Source organism: Nymphaea colorata, chromosome 6 (genome assembly GCF_008831285.2).
Source record: "Nymphaea colorata isolate Beijing-Zhang1983 chromosome 6, ASM883128v2, whole genome shotgun sequence".
NCBI lineage: Eukaryota > Viridiplantae > Streptophyta > Magnoliopsida > Nymphaeales > Nymphaeaceae > Nymphaea > Nymphaea colorata.
The window spans coordinates 14,675,953-14,702,306 of NC_045143.1; the positions used below are offsets into that span (position 1 = coordinate 14,675,953).

At 38.3% G+C, this 26,354-nt stretch overlaps 1 protein-coding gene across 2 annotated transcripts in view; it reads left to right on the forward strand.

The window, feature by feature from the left end:
• The first annotated feature begins 5,015 nt into the window (after positions 1–5,015).
• LOC116255777 (vacuole membrane protein KMS1) overlaps positions 5,016–26,354 on the forward strand; it is a 43,301-nt gene continuing 21,962 nt past the window's right edge. The window contains exons 1-3 of one of the 2 annotated variants that reach the window (XM_031631775.2): positions 5,016–5,864; positions 13,251–13,462; positions 13,798–13,876. In XM_031631775.2, coding sequence (XP_031487635.1) covers positions 5,798–5,864; positions 13,251–13,462; positions 13,798–13,876 — 358 coding nt within the window. In that variant the 5' untranslated portion in view covers positions 5,016–5,797. The remainder of the gene's footprint in view (positions 5,865–13,250; positions 13,463–13,797; positions 13,877–26,354) is intronic. The other variant, XM_031631774.2, reaches the window with a different exon arrangement.

Below are 26,354 nucleotides of genomic sequence, written 5' to 3' on the forward strand. Positions count from 1 at the left end.
GAACATTCTGGTCATCATCAGATGAGAAAATTGCCTGATTGAAAATTAGGCCCTCAAGCATCATGAAAATTTTATATGAGAAAGTAAAGACAAAAAAGTTTTGTACTACTCTCTCTCTCGGCCCCGACGCATTCTGAGGAGGGGATCCTGATGCCGTTTGTCTCTATTGCTCTATCCATGTGTTTTTGTTCGTATCCAAGAAAACACTATGTAGGGGTTGTCCCAGATATTATTACCAACAAAAACTATAGAAAGATGAATGGGATCCTGAGCAAACAGGATAAAACAACAAAAGACCAAAAGGATGTATCGCGCCCCAAAGGGGAAATCAACTGACTGTAGCAGTGGATTCCCACTCTTCAAAAAATTCAGAATCTACTGATTTGCCTTGCATGGATAACATGATGGAGGGTCTGTGCTGCCCCTCCATCAATATCCATGGGAAGTCTCCAGCCCCCAACCCCGCCCCCAGGGGTGAAGGTAAGGTAAGATTTTTTTTAGGGGCGAGCCAAACGGTTCGCAGGTTGAGCCAAGAAGAGCGATAGGTCGGGTTAAGTGGAGCGACAGGTCGAGCCAAACTAAAAAAAAATTGATTTTTTTAATATAAAAAAATTCGAAGAAGTCCCCTCCGTGCGAGGGCACTCACGAAAACAGTAGGCCCCCTTTTCCGCCTCAAGCCTCTCCCTGTTCTAGAGAGAGAGTCTTCCTCGCAAGACTCCGTGTTTTTGTTCGTATCAACACTGTTTTGATTAATTTGAATATTGAAGCACTTCTCGATAAGTTGGTAAAACCGAAGGCAAAAATAGAAGAAGCCCTAACCTTGTCGTCATGCTATCACATACAAAACCAATAATAAACTTAATTGAGGATTATATCCTTCAATCTGTACGTTAAAAGACATGGTTTTACAAATTATATTTGGGTGAGTTGAGGAGAACCACCACTTGGCTAGGCCGAAGCTCTTACCCAACCTAGGATGTACTTTCAGTGTTTTGGGGTGCTGTCTTTGCCGCGCTTCAACTTACATACTCGTTAATTCTCTTTTTACAACATAGAGAGTCGATGCTTTAGGGGTTTGAAATGAAAGTTGACCGCCTAAGAGTCCACACCCCCGTCCACTATCAACCACCAGGGGTGGAGCTAGGATTTACCGGTCGAAGTGTGACCAGTAAATAAAAATTCATGTCGTGTTTGTTACACTTACTCAAATTTGTTCCTTTTCTTTTTTCGACAATTAAACTCAAGGCTAGAATATTCCAACCTGTTTAGCTCATACCCATGAGGGTGCACGCACCCCGCCACCAAGCTCTTCAATTTGATGAGGGGCTTACTGCCCAAACGTATAGTATTCTTTTCCCATAAAAATGTTTTTATCAACGTCAAACAAAAACAAGTTGAAGACCTAGACCGAGACTGAAAAATGGTGAATATAGATTTGAAAAATTTTGAAGTAATTGCACCTGGCCAGTAAGTTGTTATATTACATCTACTCAACCGAAAGAAAATTTCAAAGAAGCATGAAATTCATGAAGTGCCAAAAATTTAAGTCATTATGCCAGTGCCTAGGGACAAAATGAAGGCGGCATTCTCTAGGCATATGAATCATTGAAAACCATGCATGAGCTGACCAGAGTCGAACACGGCCTTTCATTTGCTAGAGGAAGCATCAATTCATTTGGACTTCTACAGCATCTGAAACTCCTCCAGGGAAGATGATGGACGGATTTGGCAAGGGAAAGACAAGTTGCAGCTGCTAGCAATAGTGACGGATAAAGGATTGACCATCTATGGGATTTGCCTGCGATTACGGTGGTGAGAGAGAGATTGAAAAAAGGCATTGCCCGCTCCATTCTTTCCATCGCAGTTGTGTGTGTAATATATATATATATATATATATATATATATATATATATATATATATATATATATATATATATATATATATATATATATATATATAATGCACGTAATGTAGAAACAAAAACAAGACCTCTTTTGTGCAATGTAACTTTATATATAGATATTATACTATGGGTGACTTGATAAGAAATTTATATTAATTCAATCATTTTCTGTGGGTCGTTGTCATTTGCTGCGGAATATGCTTCGTATGAAAGAATCTAATTGCCAGGTGCTAAAAAAACACTTGCGTTGGCTCATCCTTTTGAGGATTCTATTAAAAATATCAATCTAAGTAGGAATGTTATTTAGCATGGCTAAATAACTATGCTATCGATCATGGGTAAATAACTAGGCAAAAGAATGTTGTAACCTCATTTGAAGTCATATCACGGAATTGTGCTTCACAAAAGCAAGCTCCATGTTCCAGATTTCTATGTTCTGGAACTCAGGAAATGCATGTTTCTTCAGTGCATAAACTAAATCACGTTATATGAAGCTTGCTTTTACAATGACCTTTAGGGTCAGTGAGGTAAATGGAACAGTTTTTCTTACTGTTTTATAAATTTCTCTTCAAAGTTGGAGTAGATTCATAAAACATTTTTTAAGTATTCATAAATCTGTCCCATTCTTTAGACCATATTCATTTTCAACCTGTAAAGTACTTCAGGTTAGTAGCAATTCATGAAAATTGACTTGAAATTATATGACTTTCAGCTTTAAATTTCGAAGTAGACACAGCTCTTACGAATTGGTTTTTGTGAGGAAAATATTATCGGTCCAATTATTTATATTTAGTGCGTGTTGATGGTAAAGGATTATAACGTGAAAGGGCAGTAAGCAGCAATATTCTGCAAATATGGTAGTTCCCCTTACGCCTTAACATGCTCTAACATCCACATTGAGGTTAAGAAATTGTTGTCTTATTTCCTGCTATTTGCCCCTAGATAGAACGAAGCTCTTCCCTTTAAATGATTGAGATTGCTAGTTTTACCTTTAACAATTTAAAGCTGGTCGTTAAAATTAAATTCACCTGCAAAATACATTTATATCATCAAAAAATTACAAGGATGCCCTTAGAAGCCAAAAGTGAGTGACCCTTTTGTGATGCATGGACAGCCGCTCGCTATGCTTGCTTTTGCTTGTGAAAGGTGGGTAAGACGTCAATGAATCAAATTTGAATCATAGCTTTCACTAAGCTTGGGCATGAGGCCGGCCCGACCCAGCGCCTGACATCTAAAACCTGTGCTTGAGCTTGGTTCGACTAAAAAAACCCGAGCCCGAGCCCAAGCCCTGCTCAATTAAATTTTAAAATAAGAAAAATTATATAAATATAATTAATCATAACAAAATATTATAAATAAATATATAATATATATATTTTTATATATTAATAAATTTTTTTAAAAAACTCATTATCAGGTCGAGCCGGATTTATTGGACTGACCCGGTCCGACCCATAAATTATCAGGCCGGCCCGGTTCCTTTTTTCCGGGCCCGGGTTTCTTTTTTTGCAACGGCCCGACCCGGTGTCCAGGCTTGCGCTTTACCACATCGGACTTATTGGATGTTCTTGTATTCATATTCTAATTCTAATTCAAATGGGAAAAGCATATCTGAATCATAATTTTAAATGCAAAATTCGTATCAGATCCGGATCTGACTTTTACGTTGAATCTGAATTTGCTTTAATACACAACCAAAACCGACTTTACAACGAGTGTCTAACACAGAAATCCAAATCTAATTAAATATTTATTAAAATAAAAAACAAACATGATCATATGTCATTTCTTAAATCTAAATCTGGTCCAATTTCATAATTGATTTTTTTTTTTTATATCTGTCCTTTTTCAAACAATTCAAATGGATATGCAATTCAAATAAAATCTATTTGACATTCATAGCTAGTTGATAACCACAAGGATCAAACTAGCAAGTGGCGTAATATCAGCTGGGCTGCGCATCGGCCTGACCCGGTTATAATTAAAAATATATAAAACATATAAGTTTAATAAATACAGATATATTTTTAATGAACAAATATGTTAAAATATAACAAAAATATTATATTATATTGTCGGGTCGAGTTAGGCACTGCTCAGGTCACCCACTGGCGATACTTGAGGCCACTTTTCACAGCCCAAGCTCAGTCAGACCCAGGCTGGGTCCCGAAAGCCCGTCAGATATTCGGCCCAACTGAAACCCACTTCTTAGCTGCTGGCACAACCAATTATGCCAAGCCCCATGAAGTGAGTGACTACTTGAAATGAGCAAGTGATTTCCATTGCCAGTTGGTAACAATGGATCAGTTTTCCCAAATGCAGAAATATTGGGAATGGATTTGTAAAGCTGCAGTTAGAAGTCAATAGATCGTTGTTTGCCTAAAAAACATAGCGATGGCTTTACTAAAAGGCCCTGCTGTTGCATGATACCAAATTTTCTAGTTGGGAAGATTAGTTACTGTTCTTCACACGCGTGTCTCAACCTTGAATTGCAGGTCCCGACCCAACCAATGCTTTCCTCTTGAAGAGGGAGACATCTAAGTTCCCTCAGCCTTAAAACAGTGGAAGAGGACCCGCGTATCTCTAGCCAGAGTTGATGAAATTGGTTCCAAGAGATAGGCGAAGTGCAAGCTCTTACCAAACCAAAAAATAACAAATACGACTATAAGTAAAATTACATATAAAAGAAAATGTGCATTTTCTAAAGCCTAATAAAGCTCCAATCTTATTTGAGAAAATCCTGTGTAATGAAAATCGAATCGGCTCCTTTCGGATTCGATGCAGCATCCTAATTCGAATGCTTTTAAAATGGCTGATTGCTATCGAATCAGCTGAATCGGCCATAAAATGGATCGATCGTTTTTTTTTTTTTTTGACACAACCCATAAAAATAACGCACCATGACATAGCAGCGGTCACGGGTTTCAAGCTTCAGACTCCTTGAATGAGAACCACGGTATTGCTTGGACGCGACAGCGGTCATAGCCTCATAGGTTTTGAACCTTCGATCCCATGAATGTGAACTGCAGTAGCGTCCAAATTGTGCTACGACCCTCGAAGCTTTTTTAAATGTTACCTTCCAAGTAGAACTCCCAAAACCGCATCTTTACGGGCAATGTTTTTCCACGCTTTCCTTCTCGAGTCTAAGTAATATTGAACGCAATCGATTCCGAACGCATCATCGGTCCACGAACCATGTTGCTCCGGCGGTTTCCTTCTACCGCTAATCGATACCAAATGCATCATTCGGTCCGCGGAATCTGTTGCTCCACCGAAAGCGAAAGGTAAGAGATGGACGCAGCCAAAGGGTTGGGCGCAAGAAGGAATGACAGTGGCTGTAGTCCTTACATCCTGGGGAGGGAAGGAATCAGTTTTTAGTTGGTTAACAAGGTGCGGGTTGGGGGCCTAGGGGGTCGAAGCGTACTTCCTGCCCCAATAAATTAGCAAGAAGGCTATGGCTTTCCCGGTTGAAGGGCAGAGAGAGAGATAGCGAGAGAGGTTACGGGGAGGGCGAGTATCCCAATCCTCTACCAACTCGCCTTTCGTCTTCTATTCTATTTGCACTAGTGAATTCTCCACCGGTTGCGGTTGCGGTTGCGGGCAAGCAAACTCCTCAGCTCTTGAACACTCTTCTTTTACGTTTCCCGTACTTCAACTCCCCTCTTTCTCTTTCTCGCTGTGCCGTTGATTCGTTGCAGAGAGGAAGTTACTTTTTTGTTCAAAGGGAGGATAGCTGGAAAGGGTTTCTTTTCCTTTCCTTCCTGTGGCAAATCTGGATTGCCCATTACAGCATCGCGCATTCTCCGCTATCGGCAGGTCAAGACGGATGGATTCGCATAAGGGTTGATTGATTTCCTGTTCCTTTCTTTGTTGATGAGAGAGATCTTCCGGAGATGGGGAAGCGACAACGAGCTCCAAGGCCGGTCGAGTCCGTTGATGACAAGAATCTCTTGGTTTCTCGTGAGTATTGATCTGCTTCCTCCGACCTATGAGATTTGGTCGATTATTTGACATTGGTTTTGGATTTTAAGAATTTTTGTTCTTCCATATGATCTGTGACACTATGAAAATTATTTCATGGTTAGGGAGAAGCTACTTGGGTTTATCCCATATGATTCATATAATATAATGTCCGTTGATACTAGTGTTTCACAAGAGAAACTGTTTGGTACGACGAAACTATTGATGCGGTCCAACAGTTGAACCTATTGGGAGTTGATATTCCATGGTCTTATACATCGCAGTTCAGCGATGAGTGAAATAATTGATATTGGAGATTATCTCATGGTGTCCACGAAATCCAGTTGGGTTTGGGTTTTTACTTTCTGAAATTGCAGATTGCAAATATTCCTATGTTAGGTTGCTGAGTTGCCATGTTCAATTCAAATGAGCACGGCTGAGTCTTTTCTTCTAGTAACCATCTTGGCTAAATAAATGCTGCTGCTCCAGTAATTTATGGCGCTTACCTGCTTCCGGTCCCATGGCTGCCAAAGTTTTTGGTTTTCTTTGCCACTTAAGATGGCGACTTTTGTTAAACTATCCATCACAAACAGCACATTTTCTAGCCTCCAGTTCGTAAAACCTTTGAGTTCCTCTTTGACGACTATACAGTGCACCAGCTTTGACCTTACATCGTTAACTATCCAATCGGATCTCATGGATTCATACTGACGACAATTCGGTTGAGTGACATTCACCAGTTGGATCAGAGGAGCATAGTCATTGCTGCTGTTCTGACTTGACATTTATTACAGGGGCTGTTATAAATCTCGTCTCAAGGCAGATCTGCAAGGAAAAAAACCTTATGAAGACATAAAAGTTAATGATTTTTAAATTTTAACCATCGATAATAGTCATTGCTGCTGTCCGGACTTGACATTTGTTACAGGCACTGTCATAAATCTCGTTTTAAGGCAGACCTGCCAGGAAAATCTCATGGCACAAAAGTTAATAATGTTAACCATAAATTTATAAGAGAGAGAGAGAGAGAGAGAGGGAGAGAGAGAGAGAGAGAGAGAGAGAGAGAGAGAGAGAGAGAGAGAGAGAGAGAGAGTGACTTGAGCTTGAAAATCCCATTCTTATCACAGTTCTTGACAATCCCATTGTTAGCATAGTCACTTGACCTTAACAAGCCCATTGCTAGCCAGTCTTTCTTCATCAAATACTCTTCAATGGGATTATGAGAATATGGGAGTGATAAGCTGGTCAGATTGTCAAGCATATAAAGGGAGGACCAGGTATATCCCAGAGACCACTTAAAAGGCATGCTAAAAGATATTTTAATCATACGGTGAACATGCTAATGCACTTATGACTTCAGATTTATTATAGCGCATGCTTTGGTTCAAGTGATTTGATCAATGATTTCGATTTTTTTACTACCTTTGTGTTATAAGGGCTGCTGGCTTTTTTCATGGTTCAGAAAATTCTAAACCTAAAAATGATTGACTTAATATCTATTTCCTTCCAAATGAAGAAAGAATTACATTCATTTAGATGGTCCAGCTTTGATCCCGGATGCAACTGGTATTAGTTAAAAAAAAAAAAAGGCACTCCTAGGGAGTGGACCCTCAAAAATGTTTAGGAGGGTCAAAAACAAGAATAAATAGTATGAAAAGAAATGAATTATACAATACTGGGATAAAATTAAGCATGTGAAGCTCAATAAATATACAAAACAGATATTACCAAAAACAGTATGTAAGAAGAAGAACAACTTTAGCATGTCATTTTTTTGGTTTCTTGGTTATTGTATTTTTACCTATTTTGTAGGTTTTTTTTCCATTTCTTAAAAATTTGCTGAGATTTTCTCAAGAAAAACATTTTACTGAATACAAGAGAACGACCTCGCCATTGAGAACCTGAGATAATATTTGTGGCTATGTTATATGCACATGTATATTGGTTGTAAACCACCTGTCTAGAGGATGGGAAAGACAGGCAAGCAATGGGTCTCTTAGTTCAAAAGGCAGACACAAAGTTGGGAGGCATAACATTCTATTTATATTTGTACACACACGCTCCTGAATATGCTTTTCCAGTGTTGTGCATTATGATACCACGCCATTCAAACTACATTGTATTTGTGAAGGAATTCTCACTTATGAATGAGTGGTGTCATGATTGTATGCCTTTTTAGGCATATCATATTTTTATTAAGTGACTGCCAACCCTTGTAATTCTGTGTCAAACAGATTCTCTTGGATGGTGAACATCTGATTACGTCAAGGGTGCTTGAAAATTGTCGTTGATAGCATTACAGGAAGTATTGGGAATTCACTTTGTTTGAATGATATCCTAAAAAAGGCTGTTTTGTAAAAATCAGGTTTTGTTAAAACTTGGTTTTTAATCAGTTTTGAAACTTGGATTGTGTGTTTTGGTGACACCAAAAACAGAGTGTTTTTCTTGTGGAAAACCTGGGGGGAGGGGGGTCAGGTTATTCACTCCCTTTGGAACCACTGTTTTGTCAAAATTGAGTGTTTCATAAGCCCAGTTTTGGCCATAACCCAAACACTCCTTAAACAGCCGAAGCACCATTTTATGGTGTCATCCAAATGTGCCCTAAAGGATTTTGCCTTTTTGGTTTTGTTTACCAAAGGCGATTGTTGTTTTGCAGACTCTGTTTTGAGGGTTTTGATGATTGGAGAGACAGATTGGTGTATGAAGTTTAGTGGTCCATAAATGCCAATAGACTGCCTAGATATGTTAGAGATCCAGCTTAAATACTTTGCTGGGATGTTTTTTAAGATTTCTTCATTTTGTTGCTCGCCTTATTTATGAAGCTCAACAGTGATTGACAGCTGTAACTCCTCAGTCCTTCTGGAGAGACTGCAAAGTTGTCATTAGCATTTCTAGACTGACTCAACTTCCATATATCATTGGAAACTATGCCTCTTACTTTTCCTAAATCAAGAAGGCCTTATTAGTAAATGTCCTGTAGAAGATTTTGGCACCTTAACCATGAACGTGAATGCCAAAGAAATAGAATATCTTTTGAAAGGTCCCCAAAGTCATGCCTTTAAGTGCATATGAAGCTTTAGGGATGATTTGCTCGAGCATAGGAGAGAGTAAGATGATTCAAGGTAATGGCACTTTGATGTAAGTGATGATGAACCTGTTAGTTACTGTAGAATATTTTTCGCTGGGTTGATGGAGATAGAGCAAAGAAGTGCATGTGCAAGTTCCTACCATAAGGCACAAGAGGCTGGTTCAAGGAGCTTGATTAAGCTGCTGAATGAATCCTTGCTGTCTGATGGTTCCCAGCACAAAACAAGCTCCTGATCAGGAAAATAGCTTGGGAAAAACAACTCCTGTGGAATCTTCAGGTCAGTGCCTTGCCCTATTGTTGCAATGAAACTGGTTCCTCTTTCTTTAGACTTTGGTGCTCATGAATACCTATCAGGATAAGGCCAGAAACCATACAGTGGAGAACTAGAATTCCTCCTATCAACCCAATTCCTTCAAATTAAAAGTGGTTCAAAATTAGACATGATATGTTTATCATTCGCTTATCTCACTATTCGTAATTGAGAAGTTGACTTTTTTGTTTTCTGGTTGTAGAAACAGTAAAAGCGAGTAGAATGGAGAACGAACACGGATGTAACGTGGAAAACCCCTCAACTAGAAGGAAAAAACCACGGGTGAGAAGGACTGGTGCCCATTAGCAACCAGACACTCTCTCTCTTAGATCTTCATTCACACCTAGAAGTTAAGTAGGGTCATAACAGTAACATATTGGATTGGGTCTAGATCCAGACCCGGATAGGTGACCCGAATACAACATATGTCAACATTTCTCCTCAAGTTGGGCATACATATCAAACATGCCCAACTTGGATACATTTCTCTCAAACTGAGTCACTAGTAAGGCTTTAGTTAGAACAACAACAATTTGGTCTTCAGAGTTCATATATGGTAGAATCAACTCTTTGACATCAATTCTCTCCCGGATGAAGTGACTCTTAATCTCGACATGCTTTGTTCGGTCATGTAACACAGAGTTGTTGGCCAGATTGATTGCGAACTTGTTATCACAATACATCTTCATAGGTCCTTCAGTTTGTATCTCAATATCAGTCAGCAATACTTTCAGCCACAGTAATTTTAACACTTTGATAGCAACAGCCCTATATTTAGCCTCTGCACTTGAGCAGAAACAAACATTTTGTTTCTTGCTCCTCCAAACAACAAGATTTCTCCCCAAGTAGACGTAGTACCCTGAAGTAGATCTTCTAGTTTCAACACAGCCTGCCCAGTCTGCAACAAAATACCCTTTAATCTCAATAGGCCCTTGATTCACATATAGAAGCCCCTTGCCAGGATTCGTCTTCAAGTAACACAAGATTCTGTCGACAGCCTTCAAGTGAGTATCTATAGGAGCGTGAATGAACTGACTCATCACATTAGCAACAAAAGTGATATCAGGTCTAGTCAGAGGGAGGTAGATCAATCTTCTAACCAGACGTTGATATCTCCCCTTAGCCTCTTTACAAAGAGGTTCTCCATCCTTAATACTGAGTTTATGTCTAGCATCCAGAAGAGTAGAAGTCGGTCTACACCCTAGTTTTCCTGTCTCATTCAGTAAATCCAAGGTATACTTCCTTTAATTTAGCACAAGGGTTATACCTGATCTAGCAATTTCAATACCCAGAAAATGTCTTAGTTTGCCAAGGTCTTTGAGATCAAATTCGGCAGCTAGTAAACCCTTTAATCTTATTATCTCATCTTCATCATCACCTGTGACAACCATATCATCAACAAAAGAGTAACCTTACCCTCCTTTCTCTTTACAAACAGAGTATGATCTCCATTTCTTGGTTGTAGCCATGTTGTCTCATTACAAGTCTAAGACGTTCAGACCATACTCGAGAAGACTGCTTGAGCTCATACAAAGCCTTCTTCAGTTTGTAGCATTTTCCCGGTTTCTCATATCCTGGGGGCATACACATATACACTTCTTCTTCAAGATCTCCGTTGAGAAAAACATTCTTAACATCAAGTTGGTACATCTTCCACACCAATGTTATAAAAGGCGTAGCGTATCGGTCGGGCTGACCTATATGCCGTATCGTAACGTATCATAAACGTAGCGTAGCGTATCGTAAAATTAATTTTTTAATTTTAAAAAATATTTAAAAATCAGAAAAAATAGAGAAAATTTATTGAAAATCTGAAAAAATGAATAAAAAATCAGAAATAAAAAATGTATTCAAATATAAAAAAAATCATCATACATAAGGAACATTCATGTGTATCAACAACACATTCAAAAATAAGAAATTAGATATTCAAAATAACATAATAAGCATTCATCACAATTTTAAACTTGAAAATTTTATAGAATCTTAAGACATAAAGTCTTAGGACTTGGAGTCTTAGTACTTAGATTACATCACAATTTTATAAGTTCAAAACATATAGCTATCATCTTTCATGATTTAACGATAATATCTCCCAAATCGATGAATCCTTGGTTATTTAACTTATTTTTGATAAAAATGTGCAAAATCTGTCCCTCAAACGTCTCTTGAAGTCTTTAAATACAAGAAGAGAGAGAGGGAGGAGTGTTTAAACTTTAAATAATAAAAAAATTTGTGTTTTAACCCGTATCGTACGATACGGGGGTGTATCGTCCCGTATCGTGCGATACAGTCCCCGTATCACACGATACGCGCGATACGCGTACGATACGCACGCGTATCGCATATCGAATACGTATTGTATAGGTTTCTTTGACCTATACGATACGTACCGTACGATACGCGTCCGTATCGTACGATACAGATAACATTGTCTTCCACTCCTTCAATACTGCTAGAGAAATAATAACTTTAACAGTCTTCATCTTCGCAACATGAGCAAAAGTCTCCAAGTAGTCAATCCCATATTTCTGACTCCCTTGGCAACCAGACGAGCTTTGTACTTCTCAAGACTCCCATATGGTTTGTACATAAAGGTGTAGACCCACTTGGATCCAACCAGATGAGCCGCTTTTAGGATCTCGACCACTTTTAATGTTCGGTTTCTGCTCAAGGCTTTCATTTCTTCTTGCATTGCATGAGTCCACTTGGGATTACTCTGAGCTTCTTTAACAGTCCTGAAAATCACAACCAAAGAAAGAGATGATACAAGGCATTTGTAATCATTGCTCAGTCGAGAATATGACGCAAAGTTACCAATAGGGTGTTGAGTACATGACCTGACACCCTTTCTCAGCTGCATCCGTATCCATACTGACACCCGCATTTGCATTTGCACCGGCACCGGCACCTGCACTCCACACCTCTATGACATAGACACCTTCTAGGTCGGTTAGCTGAAAGCATCCACAAGAAGCCAGTCTAAAAAGTTCAATGACTGAAGTGTCTCCTCTTTTGCCATAAGCAATAAAACCAACACTATGGACTGACTTTCCTAAAGGCCTTAGGAGTTTTACATCAAACAAGAACTGTTGTAGGGCATGGTAACTTTGCACGTCCTTTATGTTTGACATATCCAAAAACTCAGTTGCTTCCCTTGTCATTGAGATAAAAAATTTCTATTCTTGCATGGTGAAGGTGCTAGATAGAATTTGGGGTCTTCACCAAGCTAGTGCATGCGCCAGTGGTGATAGAAAAATCATAAATTTGATTTTTAAATATGTAACTTGAACATTTTCTTTGGGTCTTAGAAAAGAAAAGAAATATAACTCTTTTTCCCCAAGAACATGACTAAATTATTTTAATTGTGTAGTTTATGGAGTGCCATTTGTTTGATTCAATTTACGGTCCCCATCCAATTTATCAGTTATGCAACTGAGGAAGAGGAAATTCACAATTTCAGGATTGGAAATTGAGAACTGATGGAAAATGGGGAAGATATCTCACTGTGAGCCGTGCTGGACAATCTTAGAGGGTGTTTAATAGGAACAATGTTGTGTTTTCTTTCAGGGGAGCTAGTGTGACTATGACCAACATTTGACTGTTGGATTTAGGAACAACATAAATAATCACTCCATGTTCTTTGACATAAGAACATGTGTTCCAAGAATGCAGTGTTATTATTATTAAACGCCCTCCAAACATCCCCAATTTCAGACTGGAACAATTTCTTCTTGAACCTTGAATAGATGCATTGGATTTCCTTTCCTTCTATGAACTTAACATTTCTTAAAGAGTTAGAAAAGACAATCTGTTTTCTATCTTGCAGTTTGAAGGAGACAAAATATGTTTTGTCTTCCTGTTTAGCTTTAACCTTGTTCATGGTTGATCCTCCTACTCCCATTTTCACGAAGGGTCCCAAGCTACAGAGGATGATCACATTGAGCTACATATTGACGTGGCCTTATGTAAGTGTTTGTTTGTGCAGGACTGCGTGACAGGCATCAGTTGGAGCTTGATAATTTGACTTTAACAACACAACCCTTTAAGACCCTAAAATATTTTGTCCTTGCTACTCTGCAATATCTTAAGCAATCATTTGTATATATTCTGACAAAAGGAGGTTGGCTGCTGCTACTGCTGATCATCACATTTATGTTTAGGCAGTACTTTTTAACTGCAGATGGGCCTCATGAGAAGGTGCGTGATATCCATTTTGGACTTAATCTAAATCATTGGTTTAGTTTCCATTTGGTGAGGCTAATTAGTGAACCCAATGATGGGATCTTGTCAGTTTTGGATTTTGCAAATGTTTCATGATATGCGTAGAGTTGTTAGTGATGTCAGTGATTTCAAGCAGTTTGTTCAGTAGTTTTTTGGCCGATGTAGTTCTGAAGGTTCATTCTAGGACATGTAAAATGTCAAGACAAATGCTTTGTGACATTCTATGGAACCAAGCTATATAAATTCTTGGACATCTTATTAAAGTTTATTTAGTGAAAATTTATAATTTTGTTTGTGGATTCATTGTGCAGCATGTTCAGGAGTTCCTATGCTATCTCAGATATGCAGTGTGGTGGTTGGCTCTAGGAGTTGCATCATCAATTGGACTAGGTGAAAACCAAACGCTTTTTATCTGGTTTAAGTATGATTCGTTTTCTGTCTCTTTGGAGACATCCAATAAACTATGATTCTTTTTCTCCTTTCTTGTATTCCTGGGAATTCATTATGAAGCAAACTCTTCCATATGGAAATTAAATGTTGTCAGTCACAATGTTTTACATCTTTCTTTTGTAGCATATATATGCATATCACAAATATCACTGTTTCCTTTTGAAAACATTTGCCAGAGATGAAGAAAACAGCTAGTTCCCTTTGCTAATAATAAAAAAAAATGAAAATACAGAAAAATACACAAAAAATAAAAGAAAAATAAATACTAAAAAGCCTATGCATACATACATATATTTATATATACAAATCATACATCAAACTACTAGGAGTTTAAGATATATGATAGTACATATAAAAACATGTATGTATATTTACATTAGAGCTAATCCTTAAATTCTAACACCCCCTCTCAAACTATCGGTGTGATTACTGAAAGTTTGTTAAGAACAAACTGAAATCTTGCTGAAGCAAGTGCCTTGGTGAAGAAATCTCCAAGTTGATATTTTGAAGGAACAAAAGGTATGTCAATTATTCGGCTAATATATTGTTCTCTTACATAGTGACAATCCATTTTAATATGTTTTGTCCTTTCATGAAAAGTATGATTGCTAGCAATGTAGTTAAGCCCTAAGTTTCAAGGAAGGGAAATATCTACAGCAATATGTATTGGGTTCATTTCTAGAGATATTGGGTTCATTTCTAGAGAAGCCACAACAATGTTGGGGCCCTGATAAGCACCATAAAGGAAGATGCTCTGGTAGTTGCGAGAATATAAAAGCAGTTTTGATATAATTACAACGCTATGTGGTTGTCATGGCCAATTTTTATGCTTAAAAGGGAAATACTTCCTCAAGAAATTAAGAAAGATATTTATACTACAAAGAACAGTATGTCTTTCTAAAAATGTTATAATGTGTTGAAATATTGTTTCATGCTGCCATAATTTGGATTTTTAGTATCAGTTACCAGACATAACTGATGGTCTGTGTATGAATCTCATAAATTCATGCATGTTATGAAAATCGAAGTCGAGTTCAAAACTATTTGCCTCAGTTGTCAAAATTCTGACTAGTTAGCTAAGTAGTTCGTCTAGTCGGTTGAATCAGTTGTTGTCGGACATGTGTTTCAAATCAGCGACTAGTTACTCATACTAGAATTAGTTACCCTGGTTGTTGAGCAATTGACTAATCCCTGACCTGTGATTATATATTTGAATTCATTGGTATAGACATGCATGCTTTTGGATTTATTTCCATATAAATATATGGATAAATGTATTTATTTGGTTATTTATTTAAGGTCAATTGACTTAGATTGAGTTAAGCTGAGTAGTCCCAACTAATCCCCATTAGTCTTTTTAAGGTTTTGAATGACCTGTCTCTGTCTTTTGAATTTGACTACCTGGTTTTGTACATAATATCTTTTTTATTATGTTAAGTTTTCAAAGACTTAGTACTTTAATATCTTTTGTTATGTTAAAGTAATTTACCTCATATCTGATCCTTAAACTCCTTAGATGAATCGAGGTAACCTCTGACATGGACCAACCTCAAGTATCCAACTTGTTAGTACCAACAAAAATCACAATAACGTTGAAAACTAGTATAAATACTCTGAAAGCATGAAGTTTTTAAAACAACTATCTCTCTTTCCTTAAAGCCAACAGCTTCTATTTGTGAGAAAATGGGCCGGATGTTGAGGAACTTTGGGCAGGTGGTTTGGCAGAGGCATTCAACAAAACTTTGTCCAGAACGTGGAAATAAATGGTTGACGATATTAAGCAAGTTGACACAATAAATTGAGAGAACCTTTGTGGGCTCACACACCACTTACAAGTCTCATATTAATTACACTCCATATTTACTTGTCTAGGGATTTGAAGCAGTACTACCTTTAGAAATTCAAAATCTTTATGGTTAGCCTTAAATGGTTCATTGACTAAAGAGGAGAGTATTAAATTTGATTTGCTAAACTTGACTCTTGTGGTGCGAAAAAGTTGCAGGCGTGTTAACCATTACAATGTAACTTGCAAAGGCTTGAGTGGCTTGGCCCAAAGATATGTTGTCAAAAGTTCTAGGCACGTCCTAAGCAGTAAGTTCCTAGGTGGGACTAGGCACAGTATGTGGTCCCAAAAGGACAAAAAGAAACTAATGAACTGAAATTTTAAATGTTAAAATTCACAAATATCAAATATGAAACATTTTTTATATAAAATGTATAACTATAATTTGACAACAATATAACAAAGCAAAGCTAACACATAACATTCCATAACATGATCATAGGCATAACTTGATAGATTTTGGGTATCGAACTATAACTCACGATCAGCTTCAACAAAGGAAATGTTAAGAGAGAGAACAAGAAAAGATAAATGAGGAAGGGCGGTCAGTTTTCACATTCTCACGCAGCCCATTTGTGTAATGATCCTTCTACACAATTTACAAGAATCTAAGATGAAGCAATCACAATAATCTAGAGTGTAGAGTGAAGCAAACACAATAATCTAAAGTCTAGAATGAAACAATTACAAAAATTACAATCATGACCCTGCCAAGATAAATGTGATCAAATATAGTTAGATGTGTTGGATCTGGATCAAAACCGAACATCTTATCATCCTCCCTCAAGTTGTATATGGTTTTGCACCATGTACAACTTGCCTTTTAGAAACCAGAATCGTTGCGCTGTTAGTCCTTTGGTAAATAAGTCTACGACTTGTACATTTGTATGAACATAAATAGGCTGAATCTCCTTGTCTTCCACCGTTTGTCTAATAAAATGTTGATCAATCTCAATATGATTTCATTGACCATGTTGTATGGGATTAAAAACAATGTTAATAGTGCTTTGATTATCATAGATTAACATTGATATTTTAATCTTTTCATCAATGTCCTTAAGCAAATGTCTAACCCATGTAACTTCAGCAGTTCTTGTAGCTCTACATCTGTATTCAGCTTCAGTGCTGGATCTTGTCACTGCCTTTTGCTTTCGACAACTCCAAGACACAAGGTTACGTCCGATGAAAATACAAAACTAGAAATAAACTTTCTTTGATCGGGATCTCGAGCCAAATCTGCATCTGTGTGTCATAAGTGGATGTCCAACAGTTATATTTTCATTCTTACCATAAACTTGTGAAAAGTGACTATAACAGTCACAAAAGATGCATATAATACTAAAAAGGAACTAAGGCCAAGTGGAGAAGAGAATACTCATTCAATAATCTATATGAAGGCTGTAAAACACAGCTTATTTAGTACAAGGGGCAGCTCTACATTTTATACAAGAAGGGAGAGACAAGAGAAGGAGTTAGAGGAGGCTGTTCTAGCCGTTGGAGGTTCCAACGGCTCATAAAAGAGCCGTTGGAACTCCCAACGGCTCATAAAAGAGCCGTTGGAACTCCCAACGGCTAGAACATTAGGTTAAAAAGAATAAAAAATAAAAACAAAAATAAAAGAATAAAATACATGAAAAGTAAAACAGAAAAGTAAAACCTAACCTAGCTATGATATGCTAACATATCTTATTTTCTAACACCCCCCCTTAAACTCACGGTGTTATCACCGAAAGTTTATCTAAAAGAAAGTTGAATTTCGGAGAACATAGGGGCTTCGTGAAGAAATCAGCCAGCTGGAACTCAGAGCAAACAGATGGAAGCTTGATAGTCTTCTTCAAAAATTCTTCACGAACATAGTGACAATCCATCTTTATATACTTAGTTCGTTCATAGAAGGTTTGATTCTTGGCAATGTAGATAGAACTCTTATTGTCGCAACATAGATCAGTGGGCTCTTCTATTCTTGTTCCCATATCAAGAATCATTTGACGAAGCCAGACAATTTCCATAGTCGTATAAGCCATGGCGCAATATTCAACTTCAGTAGAGGATAAAGAGACTTTCTGTTGCTTCTTGCACTTCCATGAGATGAGCGATTCCCCTAGAAAAACACAAAATCCAGTAGTTGAGTGTCTATCATTTGAATCTCCTCTCCAATCAGCATCAGTATAAGCAATCAAGTTTAAAGAGGTAGAGGAAGACATAAATACTCCATTATTTATTGTTCCCTTAATGTATCTAATGATACGAAGAACAACTCCCATATGAACGGTTGATGGAGCGTGTTGAAATTGACTCATGGTATGAACTGCATGAGCAATGTCAGGTCGAGTGATGCTGAGATACATTAAGGATCCCACAAGCTGTCGGTAAGAAGTGAGATTGGTAAGTGGAAGTCCATCATCAATCTTCATTTTGGTTCTTATTGCTTCAGGAGTTTCTGTAACCTTGTAACCTTATCATCTGTTATGCCTGATTTAACAATGATCTCTGCAGCAAATTTAGTTTGTGACAAAAAATATCCTCTAGTAGAATATGCAAACCTCAATACCCAAGAAATATGTTAGAAAATCTAAATCTGTCATTTCAAAAGTTTTTTGAAGCAATTTCTTACATTCTCTAATACCTTCCTTATCACTACCTGTAATGATCATGTCATCAACATACAATAGGAGAATTATGATACCTGCAACAGTATTCTTAACAAACAAGGCAGCGTCAGTTAAACATGAATGAAACCCATAATCAGAAATAACAGAGTTAAAACGGTCAAACCAAGCTTTGGGAGCTCGTTTGAGCCCATAAAGAGCCTTTTTAAGTCTAAGAATTTTCCCTTGAGGAGCAGACAACCCTGGTGGTACTTCCATATAAACCTCTTCTATAAGATCTCCATTCAAAAAGGCATTTTTAACATCCATTTGATAGATATTCCAGTTTTTAATAGATGCTAAAGCAATAAGGGTTAAAGCAATAAGGGTCCTAACAGTAGTCATTCTAGCTACAGGAGCAAATGTTTCCTCATAGTCAATATTCTTGAGTGTAACCTTTGGCAACAAGCCTTGCTATATATCTTTCTAGGGATCCATCACTTTTAGTTTTCACCTTGTATACCCACTTGCATGCAATAGTCTTTTTTCCTATAGGTAAATCTTGTATTTTTCAAGTTTGGGCTTTTCTCAAGGCATCCAATTCTTCTAACATGGCATTCCTCCACTCAATATATTTGGATGCTTCATTAAAAGTAGAAGGTTCAAAGTGAGAGTGAATGACATTAATTCTGTTACGAGAGAGAGAAAGAGGCGGCGAAAAGTCATCATGCATTACGTGACCCTAATCTCCATTAAGAGATTAGGGTTAGGGAAAATTACAAGAGAAGTCCACTAAAAATAACAAAACATTTAAAGAGACCCTCCCTAACTTCCTAATATTTCAGAAAACCCCTTTTTTTGTATCTTTAACACTCCCCCTCAAGCTGGAGCATATATATCAATCATGCTCAGCTTGTTACAACATCTCAGGAAATCGCCTATGGGAAGAGCTTTAGTGAGAATATCTGCTGCCTGATCTTCTGAGGAGACATGAATAGTGCTAACAATTCCTCCTTGAACTAAGTCCCGAATATAGTGGCAATCCACTTCAATGTGTTTAGTCCGCTCATGGAAGACAGGATTGTTAGCGATATATGTAGCTGCCTTGTTGTCACAATACATCTTCATTGGGAGATTCACTGAGACATCCAACTCTACAAGTAGTGATCTAACCCACGACATTTCAGCCACAGTTTGAGCCATAGCCCTATATTCCGACTCAGCACTAGAACGAGCCACAACATTCTGCTTCTTGCTTCTTCAGGAAATAAGATTACCGCCCACAAAGACACAAAACCCGGTAGTAGACTTCCTATCATCTACAGATCCAGCATAATCAGCATCACTATACGCCTCGATGTCAACACATTCTCCTTTCTTGAACCATAGCCCCTTTCCCGGGGCTGATTTCAAGTATCTTACAATCATTAGAGCTGCATCCCAGTGAACTTTTCGGGGTTTTTCCATGAATTGGCTCAACTTATTCACAGCAAAGCTAATGTCAGGACGAGTGACAGTCAAATATAACAGTTTCCCTATCAGAGATCTGTAAGATCTAGAGTCAAACGGCTCTGAGTCATCATGTATATGAATGCGAGGATTCATGGGAAGTGTGGCAGGTTTAGCCCCCAATAGTCCCGTTTCCTGTAGAAGATCAAGAGCATATTTCCTTTGAGACACTACAACTCCTTTATTACTACGAGCCACCTCAATACCAAGAAAATAACAAAGTTGTCCAAGGTCTTTCGTAACAAAGTGTTGCTGTAAAAACTCCTTTGTTTGAGCTATCTCTTGATCATTTTCCCCTGTAAGAACAATATCATCCACGTAGACAATCAATATCACAAGTCCTGCTGAGCCTCGCTTGATAAACAATGAGTGATCAAGCTGGGATCGGCTAAATCCACACTTAGATAACACTTCAGTAAGCTTTTGGAACCATGCACGGGGACTCTGTTTGAGTCCATAAATAGCCTTCTTTAACTTGCATACCTTGGAACACTCCCCTTGTCGCTCAAAACCAGGTGGTTGCTGCATATAAACAATTTCAGAAAGGTCTCCATACAGAAAGGCATTTTTGACATCCAATTGAAAAAGAGGCCACTCTCGTTGGACAGCAAGAGAGATAATCAAGCGAATAGTGCCCAACCGGGCCACAGGCGAAAAGGTTTCAAAGAAGTCAACACCATAAGTATGAGTATACCCTTTTGCGACAAGACGGGCCTTGAACCTTTCAACTGACCCATCAGAATGATACTTGATGGTGAATACCCATCGTGAGCCAACCACATCACAGCGTGTTGGGGGGTCTACCAAATCCCAAGTCTCCCGAGAAAGAAGAGCATCCATTTCCTCCTGCATAGCTTGTCGCCAACGTGGATCTAACAGGGCGTGATGGTGCGAGGACGGGATAACATGACTAGATAAAGCTTGATCAAACTGTACTAAGTGTGTACTCAGATGAGCAGTAGAGACAGAATTAGATATAGGATGTAAGGTACACTGTCGCTTGCCCTTGCGAATAGCAATAGGGAGATCTGCTGCAGAATAGTCATCACTTAAACCTGAGTCAGTCTTATCAGTAGAGCTTACCTCTTGAGACGATGCTGGTGGACGGTTGAGAGAGGGACCTAGACGACGAGTGTAAACCAACGGAGGCTCAAGAAAACGTTCATGTGACCTAGGTTGAGATGATGGAAATGACTCAAGTGACACTGGTGGAATAGGAAGAGGTATAGGTGCATGCATCTCAGATGAAGAGGGACTTGACGGAGGGAAATAAGGACGAGACTCAAAGAAGGTAACATCCGCACTGATAATGTCTTTCTTGGTCAAGGGATCAAAGCATTTGTATCCCTTTTGATTAGCTGAATAGCCAATAAAGATACATTTGATGGCTTGGGCAGCAAGTTTGCTTTTGTTCGGGCCTAGGATATGTGCAAAGCAAGTGCATCCAAAAACTTTGGGAGGTAAATGAAATAATGAACGCCCTGGATATAGAATTTGAATTGGAATACGGTCTTGAATGGAGGAAGAGGGTAATCTATTAATGAGGTAACACGCAGTAAGGATAGCATCACCCCAAAAATAGGCAGGCATGTGAGAATGTAACATGAGGGTACGAGCTACGTTTAGGAGTTGCCGATGTTTGCGTTCGGCTACACCATTCTGTTGGGACGTATGTGGACAAGTATATTGAGGTCGAATTCCATGGTCGACATAAAACTGAAGTAGAATGGAAGACTTGAATTCAAGAGCATTATCAGTGCGAATATTTTTGACAATGAATCCAAACTGAGTTTTTATTTCCTTGATAAATTTTTGAAGAATACATATGACTTCAGATCTTTCCCTTAACAAGAAAACCCAACTGACTCTAGTAAAATCATCAACTAGAACAAGATAATATCGAAAACATGATCGAAAAGGAACCCGACTAGGACCCCATACATCCACATGAATGAGATCAAAAGGACTCTGACTCGATGGACTCTGACTCGAAGGAAAGCTGCTCCGTGTTGGCAGGCATCACATAAGAAGGACTCTGATGCAGGAATGTATGGAAACATGCGACGAAGTTTTGGTACGGAAGGATGACCCAATCTGAGATGCCATTGGAAGGGAGAAGGCTTGGAAGGGACTGAAGATGCAGCAACATCAACTGGGATTGACAAAAAATAAAGGCCCTCACGCTCATGGCCGCCACCAATCATCTTCCCAGTTGGTAAGTCCTGAAAAGAACAAGAGTCAGATTCAAAAATGACTTTACATTGTAAGTCGATAGCTAGCTGCTTCACAGATATCAAATTAACAGGAAACTGAGGTGCATATAGCACATGTGTAATAGTGCCTAAATGTGGAAGATAAATATCACCGCTACCCAAAACAGGGGACAACTTGCCATTAGCCAGCTTAACATACTGTGGTGTAGAAAATCTGACAAATGATGAAAAATTTTGTGGTTGATTACAACAATGTCTAGAAGCGCCCGAGTCTATCATCCATGTCATACCTGGATCAGCAGTAGGAGCACCAACAGAGAATGCTGAATCTACAACAGCAGCATTGGTAGATGTAGAGGCAGATGTAGAGCCAGACCTCTGAGCAAGAACACGATCATATTCATCCTTACTTAGGTTAAGAGAATATGACATAGATATAGAAGGATCAGTAGAAGACTCAACCATAGATATTGTTGCCTTTGAATGAGTTGCTTGGGATGAAGAAGGACCTCTGCTTGTGGTGATTCTACCTCCACCACGTCCAGAGGAAACATTAGACCTGAGGTGAGGATGTTTGTCCCAACAACGGTCCTCTAGATGACCAATTTTGCCACAATAAGAGCACTGAAATCTGCCACGTCCAGCACCACGGCTTGTACCACACCCCCTAGTGCCTCCAAAAGAACTAGGGCCCCGTCCTCCTGATATCACAAGTACAGAGACTGGTATGTCATGTGTAGTCTGAGAAAGAGTGGCTGCAAAGCGACTCAGCCTATTATACGTGTCTGCTAAATCTGGAAGTTCACTGCCTGTTAGAATTTGAGACTTTGCCACAGAGTATTCTGAAGATAGGCCAGATAAAAACTTTGCCACCATACCAGTCTCAACGTGTGATGCATAACAATGCTGGCAAGGTGGGCGAAGAGCCCTTTAACCGTTCATATGCAGCAGTCAAAGTAGCAAAATATTGAGATAAGTCCTGATCCCCTTGTCGAATGTTGCATAACTCCTCTTCTAGTTGTAGGATCTTGATTACATTAGTGGCATGCGAGTATGTCTTTCTCAAGAAAGACCACATATCCTTGGCCTTGGTATAATATGCAATAGTTGGGGCTATATGAGACTCCACACTATTCATAATCCAAGACATAACAATATAATTATCTTCATCCCACGCAGCATATATTCCTTTTTTCTCAATAGGTTCATCCTCCTCAAGAATATATTTCTTCCTATGACTAGCCACCGACATTATGAATACCCTAGACGATATTTCATAATTTGAGCCATTAAGTTTCATCGTGGTTCCATAAGAGAATGAATTCCCAGCCATCTTGTAGTCAGTAGACCCTTCAGATTTACTGTTTTCAGCCATAGTAAATAAAGAAGACCAGATTGACGCAAACGTTTAAAGAAAGAGGGCTAGGAAATTACTGTCACTTCAGATCTGGTTCAGCCGATGACAAAAAACAAGAATGAACTCCCAACGACTGAAGACTGTTGCTCCCAACGACTGAAGACTGCTGCCACTTATAACAGCAGCTAGTTCTCATAAAACTTCCTATCCACGTGTCAAAGAAATCCACGAAATCAAACAAAAAACTTGTACTAAGGATCAGCAACAGTCCTCACGCAGCCTTTCTTTACTGAATTTGTATCCACGATCTATAGAAAAAATCTGATCATATTCAAAAACCTGAATTTATAAGCAGCACATAGACTCCACAAAGCATCCACAACACCTCACGCAGCTTGACTTTACCGAAACTGTATTTACGATCATCACAAACCACAGCGTCACACGTCACGCTGCATCCACAATAGTCTCTTCATACGACCAATATGAGGATCTGATCACGCCTTCCACATAGGCGTGATCATGTCCTCCTTCTCACGGCACGCCCAACCCCTATTCCCTCACTGTCTCCTTATTGGGTGATAAGAGGGAATAAGGAGTAGCGGTGACAAGGGAGAGAACGAAAGAAAAAAAAAAGGAACGAACTCACTTGGCTGTTCGCCGGAAAGATTGTCGCCGGAGAAGGTCACCGGAAAGCGCACTCTGCCGTCGACGCCCACACCCGCTCTGATACCATGTTATGAGAGAGAGAGAGAGGCGGCGAAAAGTCATCATGCATTACGTGACCCTAATCTCTATTAAGAGATTAGGGTTAGGGAAAATTACAAGAGAAGTCCACTAAAAATAACAAAACATTTAAAGAGACCCTCCCTAACTTCCTAATATTTCAGAAAACCCCTTTTTTTGTATCTTTAACAAATTCTAACTCTATGTGATGAAGTAAAAGTTTCATAAGACACAAACCTATTGGGTTGTCTTACATTTCTAGTGGATCTCCTAAGGTTTTCTTCACTTCGAGTTGATTGAAGATCAATAGTCTCATGATGTTCTTCTTCACCAACTTCTTGTTGCCGGTTTCTTCTATGATAAGTGATTATATCCTTGGCTACTCTACTATCATTACCATCAGTGTTACTATCATCAACATCATGCATTTTATCATCACATTGAGAGAGGAACTTAAATAAAAAGGAATAATCATTATTGTGTTGAGACTCCCCATAATTTTTAAATCCACTTTCGTCTTCACAAAACCTTACATTCCTTGAGACGATGATCTTGTCTTTAATAGAGTTATAACATTTGTAGCTTTTTGAGTTTCAGAATAACCAATAAAAGCACATTCAATAACTTTTGAACTTAGCTTGTCAGCCTTGTCATTAAGAACAAAGCATTTGCATCCAAAAGTATGAAGTCTATTGAAATTGGGTTCATACTTGAATAATTTTTCAAACGGAGTGGTGTTATTTAAAACTTTTGAAGGCATTCTGTTTATGAGATAAACAGTGTTTCAGCCCAAAAGTTTTTAGGCACATTTTTTGGAAATAAGAAGAGTTCTTGTTGTTTCAATTATGTGCCTATGTTTCCTTTCAGAAAGTCCATTTTGTTGAGGGGTTTTTGGACATGATTTTTGATGGACTATCCCATAGTTTTCCAAATATCTTTTGAACTCATTTGAAATGTATTCACCCCCGAATCAGTCCTTAAAATTTTTAATTTAACATTGAACTGTGTTTGTACCAACATGTGAAAATTTTTGAATATCTAAAAAACTTCGGATTTATATTTTAGGAAATATATCCAACAATACCTAGTGAAGTCATCAATGAAGATCACATAATATGATAGCCCTCTTTTTGACATGATAGGAGAGGGTCCCCATACATCAGAATGAACAAGCTCAAAAGGCAAAGAAGAGAAAAAGTTCCTTTCTCCAAAAGATAAAGATTTCATTTTTCCATGTATACAATCATTACATTTAAAGTTTTCAATACAAATATTCTTGATAGGACTCATCATAGATAATTTTCTAATATTTGGATGACCTAATCTTTGGTGCCAAACATTGATGTCTACATTTTCAACATAGTGACAAAACTTTTCTTTGGGGATGCATAAATTGTCCATGTAGTAAAGGTCTCATTTTCTAAAACCTTCCCCAATCAATCTCCCGTTTTGGTGATCCTGCACCAAACATTTATTTGATGAGAAAACAACATCAAATCCAAGATCTGAGATTTGTGACACAGAAAGTAAGTTAAGATTAAGTCTAGGGAAATAACTAACTTTTGGAACAAAAAAATTTGTTTTCAAAATTCCCAATCCCTTTAACACTCAAAGAAGTTCCATCGGCGGTAACTACATTTGATTCTTTTCTTGTTTGTTCAAAATTGGTCAAAGAAGATACATTTGGTGTCATATGAAAAGACGCACCGGAATCTAAAAGCCAATAAAACATACCGGGAGTGTTGGAGATGGATGCCGTTGTTGCTAATGCACCGGAATTTGACTCCTTGATCATGGGTTGAAGGGCCATCAGGATTTGATTCAACGTTGTGGATATAGATGAGAGATCACATCCTTCATTTGCGACATTTGCGGCCTTTCTTTGATCAAATTGTTTAATGTTATAATGTCCACCTTGAGGATATGAAATTCCCCGGTTGTGTTGCCCTCCTTGAGGATATGAAGTTCCTCCTTTGAAAAAAATTCCTCCATGATTCCGCAATTGTCCTTCATTGTTGTTCAACTTTGGACAACTAGGTCTTATGTAACCCGGTTCATGACAAAAGTGACAAATAACTCTATATTCTCCTCTAATTTGATTCTTAAAGTGAGGAGGTCTAAAAGATTTGATGTTGTTTCCAGGTCTAGAAGCGGCTAATGCTCTTTCTTCTTCTTGTTTTGA